This window comes from Grus americana, chromosome Z (assembly GCF_028858705.1).
Source record: "Grus americana isolate bGruAme1 chromosome Z, bGruAme1.mat, whole genome shotgun sequence".
Classification (NCBI taxonomy): domain Eukaryota; kingdom Metazoa; phylum Chordata; class Aves; order Gruiformes; family Gruidae; genus Grus; species Grus americana.
The window spans coordinates 82,478,905-82,496,831 of NC_072891.1; the positions used below are offsets into that span (position 1 = coordinate 82,478,905).

Here is a 17,927-nt window from a genome sequence, read left to right on the forward strand (position 1 = left end):
AATAAATATAACCCCAGGGTGCGGATGTTGATTTTGCTTCCATACTGAGAAGGGCAGCGTTAGAAACCTCTTGAACTTCTGATGACAACATCACTATACGCGGGGATAAGGATTATTTGAATCAAAATTCCAATTGGCTTGTCCCAGTCAACAAAACACTACATGAAAATAGTATTTTAAGTCAAAAAAGTCACTGAGAATTCCTGTTTTTACAAGGCATTCAATCAGAATTATGGAGCTAATTATACTCTGAATCTAGAGCAATTCAAGAGTTACATTATTGCATGAAACTCTCAGAATGTCCCACAAAATTGCACCTGAACTAATTTAGATTGCCCTCCAGCTTCAGGAAGTGATGAGCTCATAAGTATAAAAAGTTATTGCTGCATTTTCCTGGCAGTTTAATTTACTCACATTAAAACTCAGGTGTAGGAAAGCACTCCAGTCCAAATCTACTTGTTACTCACGTAACTGTTTCTGAAGTGTTTTTAAGTGCACCTAGTACAAATGCATTTCTATTATATTGTTTTGTAATTTGTAAGAAATTCTCCATGAAAATTAATCTTTGCACTTAATTCCTCTTTATGTGAATACTTTGATACCTTAAATATTCAAAAAACACTTTGTTGTTTCATCCTGGTTTTGTGTCTTCTGCTTGACTAGATCTTGCCTCTCAAAACAATCTGTAATAATTCTTTACTCTTCCTAATCACTTTCCAAAATAGATATTCTATTAAACTAATGTAATTGCATCTCACTGCTCAAATTCGCAGTTCAACCTGCCTTGATTAATGTGTTGTTGGTGAGCATAAAAAACCTCCCTTAGATACTATGATGAAAGGCTACTTAAAAAATATTGTCTCCCTGCAACAGAGATGGCAACATCAAACTCCTTTTTATTTAAATAAGATGCAGAGGTTTGATTTAAAATACTGTAGGTAAGAAAACACATAGATACCATAATTTTAGAAATAATTTCTTAGTATTTATTATTATTTCTTTTCCAAACACGAAGAGCTGTGTGGGCTGGGTTTTTTTCCCTCCATATTGTAAAGCTTCTTGTAAGCATAACTTTGCAACACAAGTATGCCAGAATATACTCATGAGAGTTGGCTGTACCACATAAATCTTCACCATTTGTCTTGCCCATACGCACTGGACTCTTAGTTTTTAAAACTATAGCCATCAGCTAAATCGACGCCCTACTTCCGTAGCACGGATTTCGACTCATGCCACCACTGCTTTGCCATCTACAAAGCAGCAAAAGATTCAGGATCTCTGCTTTAGAAGCTGACCTGTACTGTTCGCAAGACTAGCCTGAGGTGACACAGAAGTAGTAATTTGCTTTCCACTCCGGCTGCCGTCATTGCTTTCGCTCCCTTCCCTCACGTTTGAACTTTCCCACCGCCTCTCCAGAGCGCGTTGCCATTTCCCAGCCGCACCTGAGGGAAACGCCCCGCCCGCCCGAGGGACGCGGGAAGGCCGGACAGCCGACAAAATGGCGACCGAGAGCGGAGACGTTCCCGCCTCTGAGGCGCAGCGCTCGCCCAACCGCAGGCTGCGGATCGGGACCACGTGACGGCGCGGCACTACAACTCCCATCAGGCCCTGGGGCGGGTATCGTCTCCCTCTTCCGGCCCCGTCTCCTGCTCCCAGAAGGCGCCGGCGGTGCTGTGGGAAGGTCGCACAGGGGAGAGGGTTGCTGGGCTGCCCGGTCGGTACCATGCTGGCTGCCAGTGTCCGCAGGTTTACCACCTCCGCCCTCCGCAGGAGCCACTATGAGGACGGCCCTGGAAAGGTAACGCGGGGAGGAGGCCTCGGCCCGCTGCAGCGTGGCCTGAAGGTCGCGGGAAAGGGCCTGCGGCCGGGCTCGGGGGAGGAGATGGCGAAGGGGGAGCGGGGTCCGCCGGCGGTTGTGGGTGGGGAGGGTAATGGCTCGCCGGGGGGAGGGATGGTGAACGGCTCGGAGGAGGAGGAGGAGAAACGTGTCCCTGTGAAGGACACTGCGCTGGCAGCGCCCGCCCGGCCCAGGGGCAGCCTGTGCAGGCCCAGCTCCGGGACAGGCCCCGCCGCACCTCCTGGGTGAGGGACGGGGGGAGGAATCGGGCGTTTGCTGGGGACAGAGATAGCCGTAAGAGTGTCGTTGGAGCCGCAGTGCGGGCCTGCCCTGGCTTGCCGGGGTGAGGTGCAGGCCTGTCCTGCCTCGGGCATGCTCAAGGTGAGCTCCTCGCTCGGTGAGCCCCCGTGAAGGGTTTCGCACATAATCGGGTTCTGAGGCCCCAGCGAACTGGATGCCGTTGCGAGTAGCAGAGTAATGAGCGCCCTGTTGCCAGTTTTCCAGGTGGGCTTTGGGGGCTGGTGATGCCACAGCAAAGCGAGTTGTAGTGGGGATGACTTCAGTCTCCTTCCCTGGAGCCTTTGGCTTCAGTGGTACAGATGATGAGCATTGCAGTATGAGGGGCAACAATGATACTGTAAACGCTTTCTGATGTACCTGGTGCTTAACATATTTTTTTAAGTCCTACCTCTAAAAAGGAATTTTACATACCTAATGAACATGGGGAAAACTTTGACAATGAAGGTAATTAAATATTAGGGAGGCTGTGGGATCTGATTATTCAGGGATATTTATACTTGACTGGGCAAGGCCTTCAGCAAACTGGCCCTGCTTTGAATTGGAGGGAGAGGGGAAGAGTGGAGAAAATCACTTCCAGAGGTGACATCCAAGCTATTGTTCTAATTACTGTGTTTCTTTCCTTGAGAGCAAGGGAAATTGTTTTGAGACTGAATATTTGTTTTGTCAATTTGACTCCACGTGTTAGTGCTCTGAGCTTCTCACAATTTTCAGGTCAATGAGGAAGTAATTCCTGTGTTGATTGGAAAACTAAAATTCTTTTTTTTCCTCTTCTAGAACCTTCCCTTTTCTGTGGACAACAAATGGCGATTACTTGCAGTAATGTGTGGATTCTTTGGCAGTGGATTTGTCGCCCCTTTCGTTATAGTCAGACACCAGCTTCTTAAGAAATGAAGAGGACAGGCGGTGATTGCATTAACTGGGTAACTGGTTTTGTTAGATTTCTTAGCATTGTGGAATCTGTGGTCAGAAATGAGCTTTAAAGACTCTAAACTCATCTAAAAACATTATTACAATTTTCAGCCTTTAGCAGTTCAGGCACTTAGAGTTGCTGTCTGCAGTTGCATCTAAACTGCAGTAATGAATCAGTTTAAGCTTGCTTCTCAGGGCTGCCACACTCTGATTAACTTGTGAACTTCGACTCCCCAGAGGCCACACCTCTCTGGCTGCAGCTTCTTGCTACTCTACAGCTGGGGTAACTGACAGAATTGTGCTACTGATTTGGTTTGGATAATAACTATAGCCAAAACCATGTCTACCTTCTTGTTTGAGGAAACATAAAACTACACTTCATGTAATGTGTGGGAATCACTGGCATGTGTGATGTGAACAAAACAGTATGAGAAACCGTGATACTGTAAACGCTTTCTGATGTGCCAGTTAAAGAAATCTTTTCCACCGACTTTTAACTTAGTTCAACCATGTCAAAACAATCACACCATCTACGTACAATTTTCCTGACTGTTTAGGGATAAAGTGCACTTAAAATAAAGCCATTAACAGCAGAAGCGATTTTAATTGATGCTTGCTGAGACAAAGCAAGCCTCAGGCATAGTTCAGACTGTAGGCATGCCATTTCCAGTTTAAAGGTCACTTCAATTTATCTTAATCTGATTCTACTTTGGAAATACCTGGTATTGTTTCTCAGATTACAGAACTGACAATAAGTCTTGTTGAGCTAGAATGACCCAAGTAGTTCTTAAAAGGAAATAACAATCCTCACTGTAATCTAATAATTAGAATCATAGAATCAAATGGGAACAAACTGTAGTCATCTGTGTAATTTTTTTGTCGGTCTGGTGGTTTGGGCTCCCTAGACTAAGGATCAAAAAAAAATCGTGAGACTTGTATTGAGCTTGAGCGTTCAGAACTGTATGATTTCATGTTAAGTCAAGGCTTCTGCTACAAAAGTATATGGTGAATGAAGCAAAGCCCGTCAAAATTCCAGTCAAAGCATACCTTGATAGCTTTTCTAGATGCAAAGGTAAGAGTTCTTAAATTTGTTAATTCTTTTTTTTCTTGCAGAGTTGAAGTCTTCTACACATCATCTTTCAATGGGAAAAGGATAACTGCAATTGCATACCATGCTGGATGTGTCTAAATAAAATCGTAAATCTGAAGGTCTCGTGCAGTGTAGTTTGTGAACCTCCTGAAGTGCTTTTGAGAACTGGTGTATAGTGAGAGCCTCTTCAAGTTGCAGTATATTGACAATGAGTGTTAAATTCAATGTCTTCATGTACAAAAATAGTGGGTTGGAAAAATCACACTTCAGAAATGAAGTTGGGTTTAACATTTTTAGCAGGATAGGTGTTAAAACAGGTTTGTGGTCTTCTCAGATACTCTTCAGACTACTCACAGAATAATGACCCCAGGATAGATTGTACCCAGTGAGCCTCACAGTGGGTATACTGTCACCACAATCCATGCTGCAGAATTTTTATCTTCAGTATTTTGAGTTGATCACTTGAGAACATTTTATTTGGCTTTTCTTCTGCACTCAGCTATTCTAAAGAGCTGCTGTTACTAGTTCTTTAGTGTGCTGCATTACTGATGCTCTGAGCAGGAATGTGCCTTGCTCTGCAGATTTTATTAAGCTGCAGGTGCAGATGATGAGGTAGCCTGGGAAAGAAGTACAGCAGCAATAACTACAACTGACCAGAAAAAATACTGATTATAGCTTATCAAAACTCTTGATATTGCTGCAAATTTTTAGCTATTTGGAAAGAATTGCTGCAAACTGAAAGTTATCTGTAGTCTTAGTGCAGGGTTGTGCCTGACAGTGGGGCTTGCGTAACTGAAGTAACATAGGAGCTCTGAAGAATGCTGTTGGGATACTTCTACTAACTTGAATATGACATGTTTAAATTTGTGGCCTTGCTGATGGCATGAGTAGAAAATCATTTTCACAGCCCCTCTTGCTGTGACCTCTTGGCTAAAGATGCAGTGTATGAAAAGTGCTGGCATAACTGAGTAATGGTGATTTCACCCTTGAAAATAATGCTGTTAAGCGGTAAGTATTCAGAGTTGCTTTCCTTCAGTGAGGCTTTCCCTTAAAACACACCCTTCTGCTGTAGCATCGTGCATTTAATGTGGCTTGCAACATCTCAGTCCATGAAACGAATGGTTGTGCATAAAGCTCAGATTCTGTTGACGTAGTGCAAACCTATATGAATAGTAGTCAAGTACCAGATCAAACAGCAGAAGTGCATATAAGAGCAGTAAGATACTGTTGTAACAGAACAGCTTTTGGGTGCCACTTTTTTTTGAGGGGTAGGTTTTAAAGTGCTGATGGCTAGTGTTTGAAGAGCCTGAACAGAATAATACCGTGTTGCTACACTGTCTTGACCTAAAAGGAAGCTTAGCGAGGCATGGTGATTTTGATCAAAGGACCAGCAAAGGCTGCAGAAAACTGATAATGAAGAGAGCAACGTTCAGAGGAAAGATTCCCAAATTATACCGGGTTCAGATAGTGAGACTACTTCATGGCTATGACTGAGGAACAGTTATATGGTATAAGTCATTTCTTAATGTACTGTCTGTCTGCAGAGTGATACTTCTCAGCAGAGACTCGGGAGTGTGTCTTGTAGAGCAAACGAACTATGTGTGTGCACTGTAGGTGATTAGGAACAGCTGGGGAATTCAGAAAAGGTGCCAATTTCTTGGTTTAGGTATTGGGATTTCCTGGAAGCACTTAGGTACTATAAAAAAAATTCCACCCTTTTTAAACAAAAATCAAAATGAGAGTTTTTAGCTGACATCTCGTTTGCCTTCTGTTGCAGATGAGCAAGTCAAATGTGGCACAAGGCAAGTCTGAACAGAAGCCTGTTACAGAATCACATTTCTCTTATGGATCACAAATGTCACTTCCACCATATATTTATTTGTACCTAGCTCTCTGTGTTTGTTCTTAAATAACTTGATGGTTTTGGTTTTGTTAATTTCCCCCCTTGCTCCCAAGTCCTTGATGTATTTGAAAAGAGTAAGCATCATCTCCGAAGGTTTATCTTGTAGGCTAGGCAAAACAGCTCCTTTAGTCTGCTTAAAATAAGGTCTCCTTTCCAAATACCATTCCCTTCTCTTTACTTTTTCTATTTAAGTATATTTTTGAGCATGGATGGTTAAAGTTAAAACAGTTATTTTTAGATTAAATGTTAGCGACTTTCTTCTCTCATGATGGATTCTAAAACTGTAATCATCTTTTTTCACAGTGTCATTACATTAATGGATCATAGTCATGCAGGAGCAGAGAGGTCCTGAGGGCTACTCATTAGAAGAAGTTTTCAAATTATGACCCTGTTTCCAACCCTGCCACCAACTTATAAAAATTACTGATGTGAATCACAATACCCATAACCTTTCATCTCCTTCTGTTTTACTTAATTTCTACTACTGCAACTGTAAGGCGTACTCAGGGGGATATGTGAACCTCCACTGTGCTGATGGTTGTCTTCCAGCTGTTAGCCCACTCTGCGTGTGCCAGAAAGAGTCATGCAAAAACCGAGCATCAGCCCTACTTTGGATAAGTTAGCTGACCAAGTGTATCGTGTTAGTCATAAACTATCTAATGATAAACCCGTGTTCATGGTGTCCCATTATTCATTAATCTTTCCTTTAAAAAGAAAGTTTAGTGCAATTTTGTAGCCTTTTTAATCTAATGTGCTCAGTTAATTCTTTCAAGATTTCTTGAGTATAGGTTAAGTAGACTTGCTGATTTTGATCCATGCAGCTCTCCAGTTGCTAGCTTATTTTTTTAATACAACACCTGCATACTGTAAGTTTCAAAATAACTAGCCATATTCTCCATTCATTGCAAACTCTGTTATTCTTACATGCTGCCAAAGCTGTAATTAGTCCCTTTAGATTTGGACTATTTCTCTACATGACTTGCTCGGGCAGTTTTCAGTAATTTTCAAGGCCCATCAGTTATCAAGTCCATAAGTTCTCTGTCTGACTTAAGTAATTGGTTCCCTTAGGTTTTCAAAGCTTTCACTTCTGTAATAGAAACACATTAACAGGTCTGTTTTGAGATATCGTTCTATTAATGCGAAGTGGGACAGACTGCATTTTACCTAAAAAGCATGTTTTAACTGCTAGATTATCTATAATCTCATCAGTCGATACAGCAAAGTCTAAAATTATTTGGTTGCTTGGGTGGAAAATACTGGTTGTCATCAAGAGGTGTGCACTATATCATTAACATCAGATGTTTGACATGTTTAATTTCACAGAGGCATAACTCCAGATTGTATTTGTTTCTCTGCTGTTATGAGAAGGTCACTGTTTATAGCCAAGCCTGATTTTAGGAGCGTATGTCAGAGCACCTTCCTTCTTCAACTCTTTTTTTTCTTTTTTTTTTTTTTCCTACTGCTCCCAAAATTATGTTGGTCTTAATCTGTTCTGGTTTACTCATTCTATGGTTTCCTATTTAAGTCCTACTGCTCTTTTATTTGCTTACTGACTGCTAAATAGGTAAGCTAGAGAAACTTGGGTAGATTTTTGAAATACACCTATTACTAACCACTGTTCATGGCATCTCTCAATTCTTTTCTTCCATGCATAGCTCCACAGGGTGGAAAACCTATCCATGGTAGCAAAACGCAAGGGCAAACCAAATGATCTCTGATGAAAATGTTATGCTGGTCTCAGGGAGCAATGCTGTGGGCAAAATAACTTCAAAAAAATGCCAATTTGAGATACTAATGTATGGCTTCAAGAGGTGCTGAGTCTTCTATTTACTTCACATAAATGGGACTAGCCCAGCTCTGCAGCCTGACAAACCCTACCCTGTCATCTCCCAGCATAAGTTAGGGACAGTTTAGCCAATTTTGACCTCAAAGGAACAAGAATCTCATCCGAGAATGACTTCTCTAACCGCATTCCCACCACAGACACTAACATGGAAATACCCAGCCCTGAGTGATTGCAGAGGTGGAGGTGACACTGTACCCGTGTAAGAACGAACCACATAACAGTATGTTCCATCACACGCAGCTATGTAATGGTCTGAGTGTCCAATTAAATATTTATTTTTAAAATAACCTTTTAGATTCCCTTTAGGGCACGTGGACTTGGTAGAAGATAACTCAACTGAAAAAAAAAAGAGAAAAATAAAACACTTTCAGGCTTGATGTTGTAGGCAAAAAGCAACATGTAAGTGGTACTTCTCTAAACTGTACAAAGGAAAAAAGACAGTGGTTAAAGGACATCTGGGAAATAACACATCTGTGTGAATGATGATATTTTTTGCTTGCAAGATGCCAATTTTAAGGAAAATCTTTTATGGTCCCTGATTTTTTTCCAGTTTTCTTGTTATACTATTCCCCTTCACAAATTCATTTTTGGCTCAAACTCAGAATAGTTTCATTTTGTTTCCAGAGAGGTTCACACTTTAGCATATTAATTATGTTAGATATCAGTTGTCTTCAAGCAGTTTCTCAATTAAGTCTAAGCAGACGTGATTTAGGTGTCCTTAGATTTTAATATTTGGAATGTTTCCAGTTCGGGGACCTTTCTGTCTTACTCTGGAACATTACTTTGTCTCATTTCATAAACACAGCTGAACACTCACAAAGTCTTTACAAGGTGCTCTGAAGCTATAAAGTGAAGTATTTTGATGGAGAGAGGAAGAGGGAGTGTAGTAGAGGTTAGAAATTTTTAGAAATAACAAATGGTGAATGTTTAACAAAAATAGGATGGCAAAACAACACTCCAAATGTATTTGCTCTATGTTTTTATATCATATATCTCAGAGATGTACAGAGGTTGTTAACTCTTAATCAACCTGGTATAGATGAAATTCAGTGTTGAGAACTACAAGGTGACAGTGGGGCCATATAAACTCTCACGGAGGTGATGTGTCCTGAATGAATCACGATCGCTCTAGCAGAAGATGCCATTGCAGACTGCTGAATGAAAACATCTGCTCAGTGTACAGTGGCAATGAAAAAGGCAAGGGGTACGTTAACCTCTTCTACAGAAAGGGATGGAAACCATAATTGCAGATCTCACAGTGCCATTGTGTACATACAAGCGGTATGCCATTCCTTGAACACCACATGGAATTCTCTTACTCTGAAGGGCAGGAAAATATATTGACAGTTTCAGATGTGGAAAGGTTTCAGCATGAAGAGAGAGTAAACTATTAGAACCCTTCAGAAAAGAATGAGAGGAAAAGGCTATCCTCTCAAAATCATTCACATCTGAAAAATATTACTAGTCCCAATGACAAGAATTCATTGTTCACACCTTTAAGGTGTGACTTCTGCAGTGGGTTAGGGAGCTGAGGAGGTTTTGGTTGGTAGTTTGTTTGTTTGTTTGTTTGTTTGTTTGTTTTAAAAGGGGGAAATTAATCATTGTTCCTTCACAAAGCAATATAATACCTTACAGGAATGAAGTTTAGTATTGAATGGGAGGGGGAAATTGAAGACTTGTGTTCAGTTACATTAAATGGGGTAAATATTTTGATTTGATGAAAAATATTTTTTTTATAAATCAAATATTTCTGAAATTTCTGTTCAGCAATTGATTTTACAATGTATCCTTTTCAGATCCAGTTTTCAGACAACAATGGGCATTAGATTTTTTTCCCCCTAAAGAACAGAAATTCCAGGTTTTGCTCAGTTGTGCTTTGAAGCATCAGGTATTAACCCATATCAAAGACAGGGTACTGGATTTGATGAACCACACTTCTGAACCATTGTGGGCAACCGTTATATAATAGATTGTGTATTAGTCCAAGACAAACCTGGACCAAGATTTTTCTGGCTTTAAGTTAAGTTGTTGATGGCCATCTGAAGTGGTATGTTAACCTATACAATAATTAGAGTACAAGTTACTTACAAAATTTAAATAATATTTTTAGTACTAATTAAATAGTAGAGTAAAAATTCAAAATCTTTTCTAATATAAGTTGTCAGCTACTCTTTTTTTTTTTTTTTTTCTTTTTCCTGGCCTGAGATTTTTATTTGTGTTTGAGGTTAATATAGGAACATGAAACAGTTTAGAGGTATACAAACAAATCGGGCTTGAAGAAGAAAATATTAAAGTTGAGATGTGGTTGTCATGACAACAAAATTAGCAGCCGTTCTTATTGAACATAAGCAGTGGATGAGAGCTTGGACACTATTGCACAGGCTAACACATTAAATTTTTTTTTTTATTCTTTAAAGATAAAAGTAATGTATACATTGCATTTCATTACTGTGGCTGATTTCCAGAATCTCAGTGTGGCGATATTGGTAAGTATTATTTAAAACATTAAATAGAATTGTTAAGAGAAAAAAAAATAAATCAAATTCATGAACAAGAAAAGAAAGTTACAGAAAAGTCGAGTGATACACCCAGTAAGTCATAGCAGAGCTGGGATACAACCTGGCTGTCCAGTGCTGTAAAAGTATTCCTGCCTGTTCAGAGGAACACAGTAACATGTTAATTTATTGTTACAGGTATTGTAATTACATCTTCAATTATCACAAAAAGACATCAGTAGGAAAATGGGAAGAATGCTGTAAGTTTAGGGTGTATGGTACTGGAAACATTGACTGGTTTATGGCAGATCCAGATGAAAAGACAGTGACCGTGAGACCCTCTGTGCAGATGGGAATGCATGCCATTAATCATTGTTCCAATTAAATAAAACATGAAGGTAGCATTGCCCCTCCTCTGCCGTGCCGTAGGGTCTATCAGAGGCAGCTGTGCTAATGGGCTGCTCTGCAAACGGTCAACGCCAGCCTCTGACCGACTCCCTCACCAGCTTTGTTTGCTCTGATTATAGCAAGATAAATGTTAGTTGCTCTCTAGGATGATATGCTCAATAAGTTTGACTTGAATTTAAATGAGTTTAAAACAATAGTATTTGCTGGAATTAATGTGATCCACTGTTCCATTTTCTCTTTCAGTATTCCATGAATAACATTAAATTCTTTTCTGTGGTTGTGCCACATTTTCCATTAGCTATGTAGAGCATGCAGCACTTTGAAAAATGTCAGTGTATAAATAGTGTTGCTGGGAACCTAACTAAGCCAGAGCCAGCAACAAAATATACCTTGCTGGTGAAAAAATGGTGCTTGTAAGAATTCTAATGGTGGAAGGAGAAAGCTGAGAGGAAAGAGACTGGTCTGAGGTTTTATTTCTTTTTTTCTGAAATTTTGATTACACCATTAGAATTCAGAATTGCTTGAGGGTTCTTCAGACTAACTGTAGCAGAAAAAAAGTGCTCTATAATTCTGGACTAAATGTAGTTTTGTAAAGACAAGAAGAAAGATCTCACCCTTGAGGAAGGGAAAACCTGGTGGCCACTAGCCTGCTGCATCAGTCAGCACGGATATTTGATTAAATGGGGCTTTGCAGTTAACCAGAGTTATTACCTGTTGCCTGAAACAGTGGCAAGATGGGCTGTTGGGGAAAAAAAACCCTAAACATATATATATGGGTCATTAATATGAATGAGCAATTCTTTTTACGTGCATTCAAGAGCCATCCAGGTAATTGAAAGTGAAAGCTAAAAAAGATGCGCCTCTCTCAAGAAGATCCATCTCTTTAAGACCTTGGCTTACCGAATTTTTTTCTGACAGCCTGAAGCACTGCCTCTTCAGATACAGGGACAGCTAATTGGAAACTTTTCTGGAAACATGCACATCACTGTGCTCCAAAAGCACGCAGGCTGTACGTCAGCCCCCCCACCCTTGCCCCACCACTGTCACTTTTCTTTCCTGTTTGTTTTTCCAGACATGCTGCTGTCCTCTGAATCCAATATTGCAGAAAATTGTTTTCAGCCAAACAGCAGCAGTTAAGTTGTTAACTCACTCTTATCTCAACCTACTGTCATGAGCTATAAATGCCTCTTTATAGCCCAGTTGGGAGTATTTTTGTCTAGCTTTACGAAGCTGGGGGGCAGGGGGGGCTGGGGTTTTTTTGGAGAGGGCAGGAAGGAAGGCTGGCAAACCTAAGTAAGGTCTTCCTTTTCATATTCTGAAGTAGCAGCGCAAAGAGGGAGGTGTTCTGCAAAAGAATAGGTACCGCATCATTTAACTTGTTATGCGCAGTTTAACTGCCTTTGCCTAGTACATAAAGCAAAAGGAGAGGGCGGGCACGTGACAGTTTATCTATGGGACAATTAACTAGCTAAAGGTGTGACTTCAACATTACTTAAACTTTATTTAATTCTCGGTTTGACACTGCTTTCAAGTTAAATTAGCCCTATATCGGTTCAATTTAAATGTACCTCTGCAATCAATTTACATAAAACGATTTGCCAGTTACTCTAAGCCAGCAAAAACTTAACTAATTCCACTTTAGATAGTTCATTTTTTAAGAAGTTAATTAAAAGTAATTTTCCTGAGATTTGCTATGCAGGCAAACCTAAGAACGGGATGTGCAAACCCCAGAAAGCCATGGGTACAGCACCAAGCACAAGGGCAGGACTCCCATTTCTCTGGGGCGTCAGGTGCCTCGCTTGTGGTCTCAAGGGAGGAATCATGTCCAGGGTAGAGAGGGGCATTGTCCTAAGGGTTTTGGTGGTTCAGTTTTCATTTCATTCTAGAAAGTCCGTAAATATAGAAAGTCCAACCTAATTTTATGTGAGAGACGACTTGACTTCCAGCACCTGCTGCAGCAAGTGTTTAAATACAGTTGTATATAATTAACAGTTTTTATTTATTAGGACACAAAATCAAGTCTCTTCTCTCCTAGTAAAATGCTCCAACCATCCCTCCTATGCAACAGATACTTAAATAATCCTTTAAAGTGGAATAGCTCCAGCAGATAGTACTGAGAGCACACCCTCATCGGTGTACCTGAAACCGTGTGGATTAAAGCACGCTCGTGAAGCCACCAGAGATCATTTGAAACTGAACCTGGGTCTCTCATATTCTGCACAAAAGCTCCCCTGGGTGGGAGGTGACTACATATTGCTTCTTTCTCCTGCTAAATTTAGATACCTCTCCAGCAGCCATGTGAACACCCACTAAATCGGGTCATGCAGGAGAGAAAATAACTGCAGGTTCTGCTTTTGAAAACGACATTACGGTCAGATACATACTCTAAAAAGTTTTTCTGATATTACAGGAGAGGGAAAATACAATATGTCATCAGGGACTGAAAACATTCATTTCTGAACCCTCCCCCCAGCAATTTTCAGGTAAGATTACTAAATGAAACCTTTGACCTCCCTTAGAAATCAATGACCTTTGAAAAATTAGTGACCAAAAAGAAACAGAAGACATTTCAAGGTAAGTCTATTGACAAATGAGAAAAAAAAAACAAGAGTTCAAACCATCTCACTAAAGATGAAATAGCGGAGGGCATTGCTGGATGAGAGATACTAAGTCAAGCTTAAACTGTCTCAGATCTGCAACAAATCACATTTAAGAAAAACTGCCCCCCAAAGGGTGTTTGTCCACCTGCCAGGTGAAAAAAACAGAAAAATTGGGACCTAAATTTTCCCAGCTATTTCTCCTCACTACCTCAGTCTTCATGTGAATAACCATCAGTGAGTTTGTACTGGTACAGCCAGCAGGTCCACAGGCAACGTTTTGGGGGGGCAGCAGGGGTACGGAGTTGAACAGCGTGGGTGCAAACTACACCCTGCCACTGCCGGGGGTGCAGAGTGGTTTTAGCACTGTAACATGCACCAAACGCACACATGAACGGGAAAATGGGCTTCAGTAGCTGCGTGCCAACGTACAGAATATTTTTTATTGTCCTAAAGAAACAGAAATCAGGATGCCTATCAACAGTTTGGATGCTGTGTTAACTGTTACTGAATTAAGCCGTCTATAATTACATGAGGACTTTAAAAATAAAACAGCAGCAATGGATCTCCTTATTCTGGCTTGTATTTTTTACATTCATGATCCAAGGAATTTGGTTCTGAATACCCAATCTCAAAAGATTTTCAGAAAAAGTCTGCCAACCCAGTTTGTGAACACCAGATCAATGCAGAGTTTGGGAATACTCCCCCAAATTAGAAGTCATTAAACTAAAAATAATTTTGAAAAATTTCAGCCTGTATATTAAAAAAGCTATGTTGTTGCTTACCCTTAACCCCAAACATCTTCCTTCTCAAACATTTGTGTCATCTCAGTAGCTGTTTTGGAAAAACTACAATTTCTCCATTTCTAGCAATAAGTATGCTGTGAAACTTCAGCATTCATCCCTTTTGGTGCTGATGATTAGCTACCTATTTGACAATCCCATTCAACTGCTGATACTTTAAAATTTTCCAGTCTTCTTGTAAAACACAGAAGTACTTTAGGAGGCAATGCACCATCTGGCCTCATAATATCTCTGTTACTCTTGCAGGATATCAAAAATTCACTGCTCCCTCTCCATCATAATCTTCTGCAGGTTCTTCTGTCACATTCAGCTTCTTTTTATCTTAAAAAGATAGTAAATTTAGAAAGCATTCAAAACCCAAAAAAGAGCCAAAGCTCTATGGTATTGTCATGCCATAAAGATAGCAAGACTGACACTGCTAATGTCACATGAAGCAGACATTTAGAACAGAAGTAGTTAAGTGACTTTGGAAAGTTCAGGTTTTCCTTATTGAGTGTTTTCAGACCTTGGAGAAGACATTTGCATATTTTTTAAAAGATAGAGAAGTCCTAGCAAAAAATGCTGTAGGTTTTGTTTTGCCAGGGAAGCTGTAAAATAGCAACTGGATATATTCAAAGCCTAGGTAATTAAGAAATTCCTTTCAATTTCAAATGGACTCTAAAACTTTTGTAGAAGTGGTAAAACCCCCCAAAATAATGTGAAAAATCATGTCAGCTTTTTGTGCCACCATTTTATTTAGCTCTATTCACTGTATCTTTTCCTAATAATGGATTGTCTTCCTTTTTTATGTGTGTGTATGGTGGTGTACAGGTAACAATAATTTACAGAGGTGTCTAAATGCTTAGAGTTGCTCTCTGTTACTCTGAAAAATAGAATTTGTTGCTTGGGAATGAATATGCACAGAATGAAGAAATTAAAAACATTCATAAAACTATCCTATTACATTTCCCTCTATTCTGTATTGCTTAGCCATAAAACCTAACTTTCCTAAAACTGCATTCTTTACACAGAATGATTACTTACATAGCACTGCAATATCTGAACAAATATTGTCTAATTCTTACTTCATTTCTTTGCTCAGTTCAAGTGGTCTCGTATAAGAGTTCAAAGGACTGCAATGATTCCCGTACCTCATTTTCTCAACAGCCAATGCTTTTGCATTGCTGTGTGGCTATAATAAGTATTTTAAGTGGAAGAAAATTTAAATACATGCTCAAATGTTTGCCAAAAAATTAGATGTTCTGGACTGCTGCCAAGGAAAAGGGAAAGAATTCCCAGTAAACCATCCGGCAGATACTACCCATCCATTCAAAGAGCATCCAAAAGAGCAGAGTACTCCTGCATTTGGTGAGGCTCATAAAATTCAAGAGTATCTAAATTACATGCCTTTTCATGTAGTTTTTCGCAAATGCTTGATTTCTCTGCAAAGTCTGGAAACAATTTGTTAAATGTCTCAGGCTTCCCTGAGATACTGCTAGTGTCTAAAACATCACCTGTCAGAAAGGAATGACCTTTCCATGAAGAAAATAATTGTTGCTTATGTCTTTTTAAATGCTGATAAACTTACCTACGACCAACAAAACCAGCAAGATTTATTGTACAAAATCCCCCAGTATATATACACCATCAGGTAACTTCACATTCTCTGATGAATAAACAATTGAAGTCATAATTGTTTGTGCATTCCTGCAAATGTCAACAAAATCAAACATCTGTCATGCCGGATAAGGAAACGTGACTCATTTAATATACTTAGCACTCTACTCAGGCGTGAAAAGGTCGCTCAGGTTTTAACAAGCAGTGCACAGTTTACTGGCTTCTAGTAAATGACCATGTAGTGACAGTAAAGCTATGACCGCATTTGGTTACCCTTCAAAGGACATATTTGATTAAGATAACACATCATATTTAGCACAATCTGTTTAATGTTGCTTTTGGATATACTCTAAGCCTTTCAATTATAACCGACTTTAATATAAAATCATTTTTACCAAAGTAATGCTCATAACCTGCAGTCCCATCCCACCAGAATAAGCAGAGCAAGCCAGAACGATCGTTTTGACAGCCGCCAATTTAAGACAACAAACAGCATACAAAGGCAGCATTTACTCGCCTGCCATCTTCAGTGGCAGTAAACAAAATCCATACACAGTTCAATTGTGGATTGAAGCCATCAGTGACATGCAGGTATTGCTCGTCCGCCAAGAGCACAAGGACTAAACACCCTTTTGATTATATTTTGGCTTCCTGCATCAGGCTCCTTCATCCAGTCCTGAATCCTGTCAGAAATGACTCATGGCAAGTGCTGCTTGTTATTCCTACTGACCTACACCAAAAAGCTGTTAGGACAGCCCTGGAATGTCTCATTTTGCACAGAGCTATTTAGCTGAAAACTGATCTTTTGAAACCATTCTCAATATCCTTTGTTATTCTCCTGTTGGCCTGTACCCAAAATAATTGCTAATTTCAGTGAGAGGGAGACATTTAGGGGTGAGTACAGACACAGTATGGAAGAGAGGATCGTGCCTGCTTCACCAGATGGTGCTAAAGCATGGGTACAACCCTGGGGTCATCCAGTCAATTTTTTGCTTGATGGCTATTGTAACGCAACACAGGAATGTAGTGCGTTGGGTCTCATTTGGCCATAAAACCCCTGACGAAGTGTTAATATTCTTGGTACTGATGTGTGGGTTCTGTTCCTCCTTAAAACAAGAAAACTAATCCTGAAAGATACTATTATATGGGAGATCAAAATAATCAACATATTTCACAGACCGGTTGGCAGGTTAGAGTCAGCACAGATGCACAAATGGGTTGATCACGTCTCTGGACAGCTGGTGGGAGCTGGCCCAACTCTCTTTCCTCTGATCTTCTCCCAAGTATTTGACTCCTGAGCCAATTCTGTGAGCTGGCTCCAGAAATTAATTTTTAATCTATGGGGGTGATTTGGGATGAGAAAACAATATTCTGAGAAGATATGTGCTTTGAGTAAAGGTGAATTTGAGGTGGTTTAGACGTCATAAATTATGGAAGACCTTTTACAAAGGAAGAGAAAGGATACGGGCTGTTCTTCCCTTCCATTCATTTCTGGCACATGAAAGAGCCACAAAGCCCTGTGAGGATTATACTACTTACAGAATTATTTTTTTTTTTTCATCCTGAAAGGATTACAAAACTCTTCATGAAGTGTCAGTTTGTTTCATACCTGCAAGTAATGGGAAATACGGATTACAGCCCTCTGTGCCAAGGCTGATCACTGCTCCCTTGAGAGAGGACAAGTGGGTCTGTGTATCCAGTTCATTCCTGAAGGACTCCCTTGGGGAAATGAGGTCAAATTTCAACTGATACTCAGCTAATCAAATAACCAGGCTTTGCACTGGATTGTTACTAGGCTCTCTCATCGCCTGTTCCACCTGCTTTAGAGTTTGAGTTGGCCTGACCTTTTCTACCGCAAATACATGGAAGGTATGGACATGCAAACAGAAGTCACTTCTGAGGCGTAACACAGCATCACTGTGAGGTGGTGTCCCACAGTGTCTAGGATCACCCGTTCACATGCTTACCTCATATACATGCATTTGCCATGTTTAGCATCCTTCATACAGACCCATCCAACAGTATTTGCATGACACAGTTCCAGAGATAGATGTCAGCATGAGGGATCCAGGTATTCAATTACAGATCAAAAAAATATGCATACAGGCTACACATCTCTTTCCTGGAATCTGGATAATTGGCC

At 40.1% G+C, this 17,927-nt stretch overlaps 1 protein-coding gene and 2 non-coding genes across 3 annotated transcripts; all 3 read left to right on the forward strand.

The window, feature by feature from the left end:
* Nucleotides 1–1,633: 1,633 nt before the first annotated feature.
* On the forward strand, nt 1,634–4,254 carry LOC129199416 (cytochrome c oxidase subunit 7C, mitochondrial). Its single transcript, XM_054809895.1, has 3 exons — nt 1,634–1,798; nt 2,912–3,057; nt 4,160–4,254. Exons 1-2 carry the CDS (start codon nt 1,724–1,726, stop codon nt 3,026–3,028), a joined length of 192 nt encoding a protein of 63 aa, XP_054665870.1. The 5' UTR covers nt 1,634–1,723; the 3' UTR covers nt 3,029–3,057; nt 4,160–4,254.
* LOC129199993 (small nucleolar RNA Z39) lies at nt 2,431–2,493 on the forward strand. Its single transcript, XR_008574785.1, has one exon. It is a non-coding gene; the product is annotated as a small nucleolar RNA Z39 (small nucleolar RNA).
* Nucleotides 3,449–3,510, forward strand: LOC129199992 (small nucleolar RNA Z39). The gene has a single exon (XR_008574784.1). It is a non-coding gene; the product is annotated as a small nucleolar RNA Z39 (small nucleolar RNA).
* Nucleotides 4,255–17,927: the final 13,673 nt, after the last annotated feature.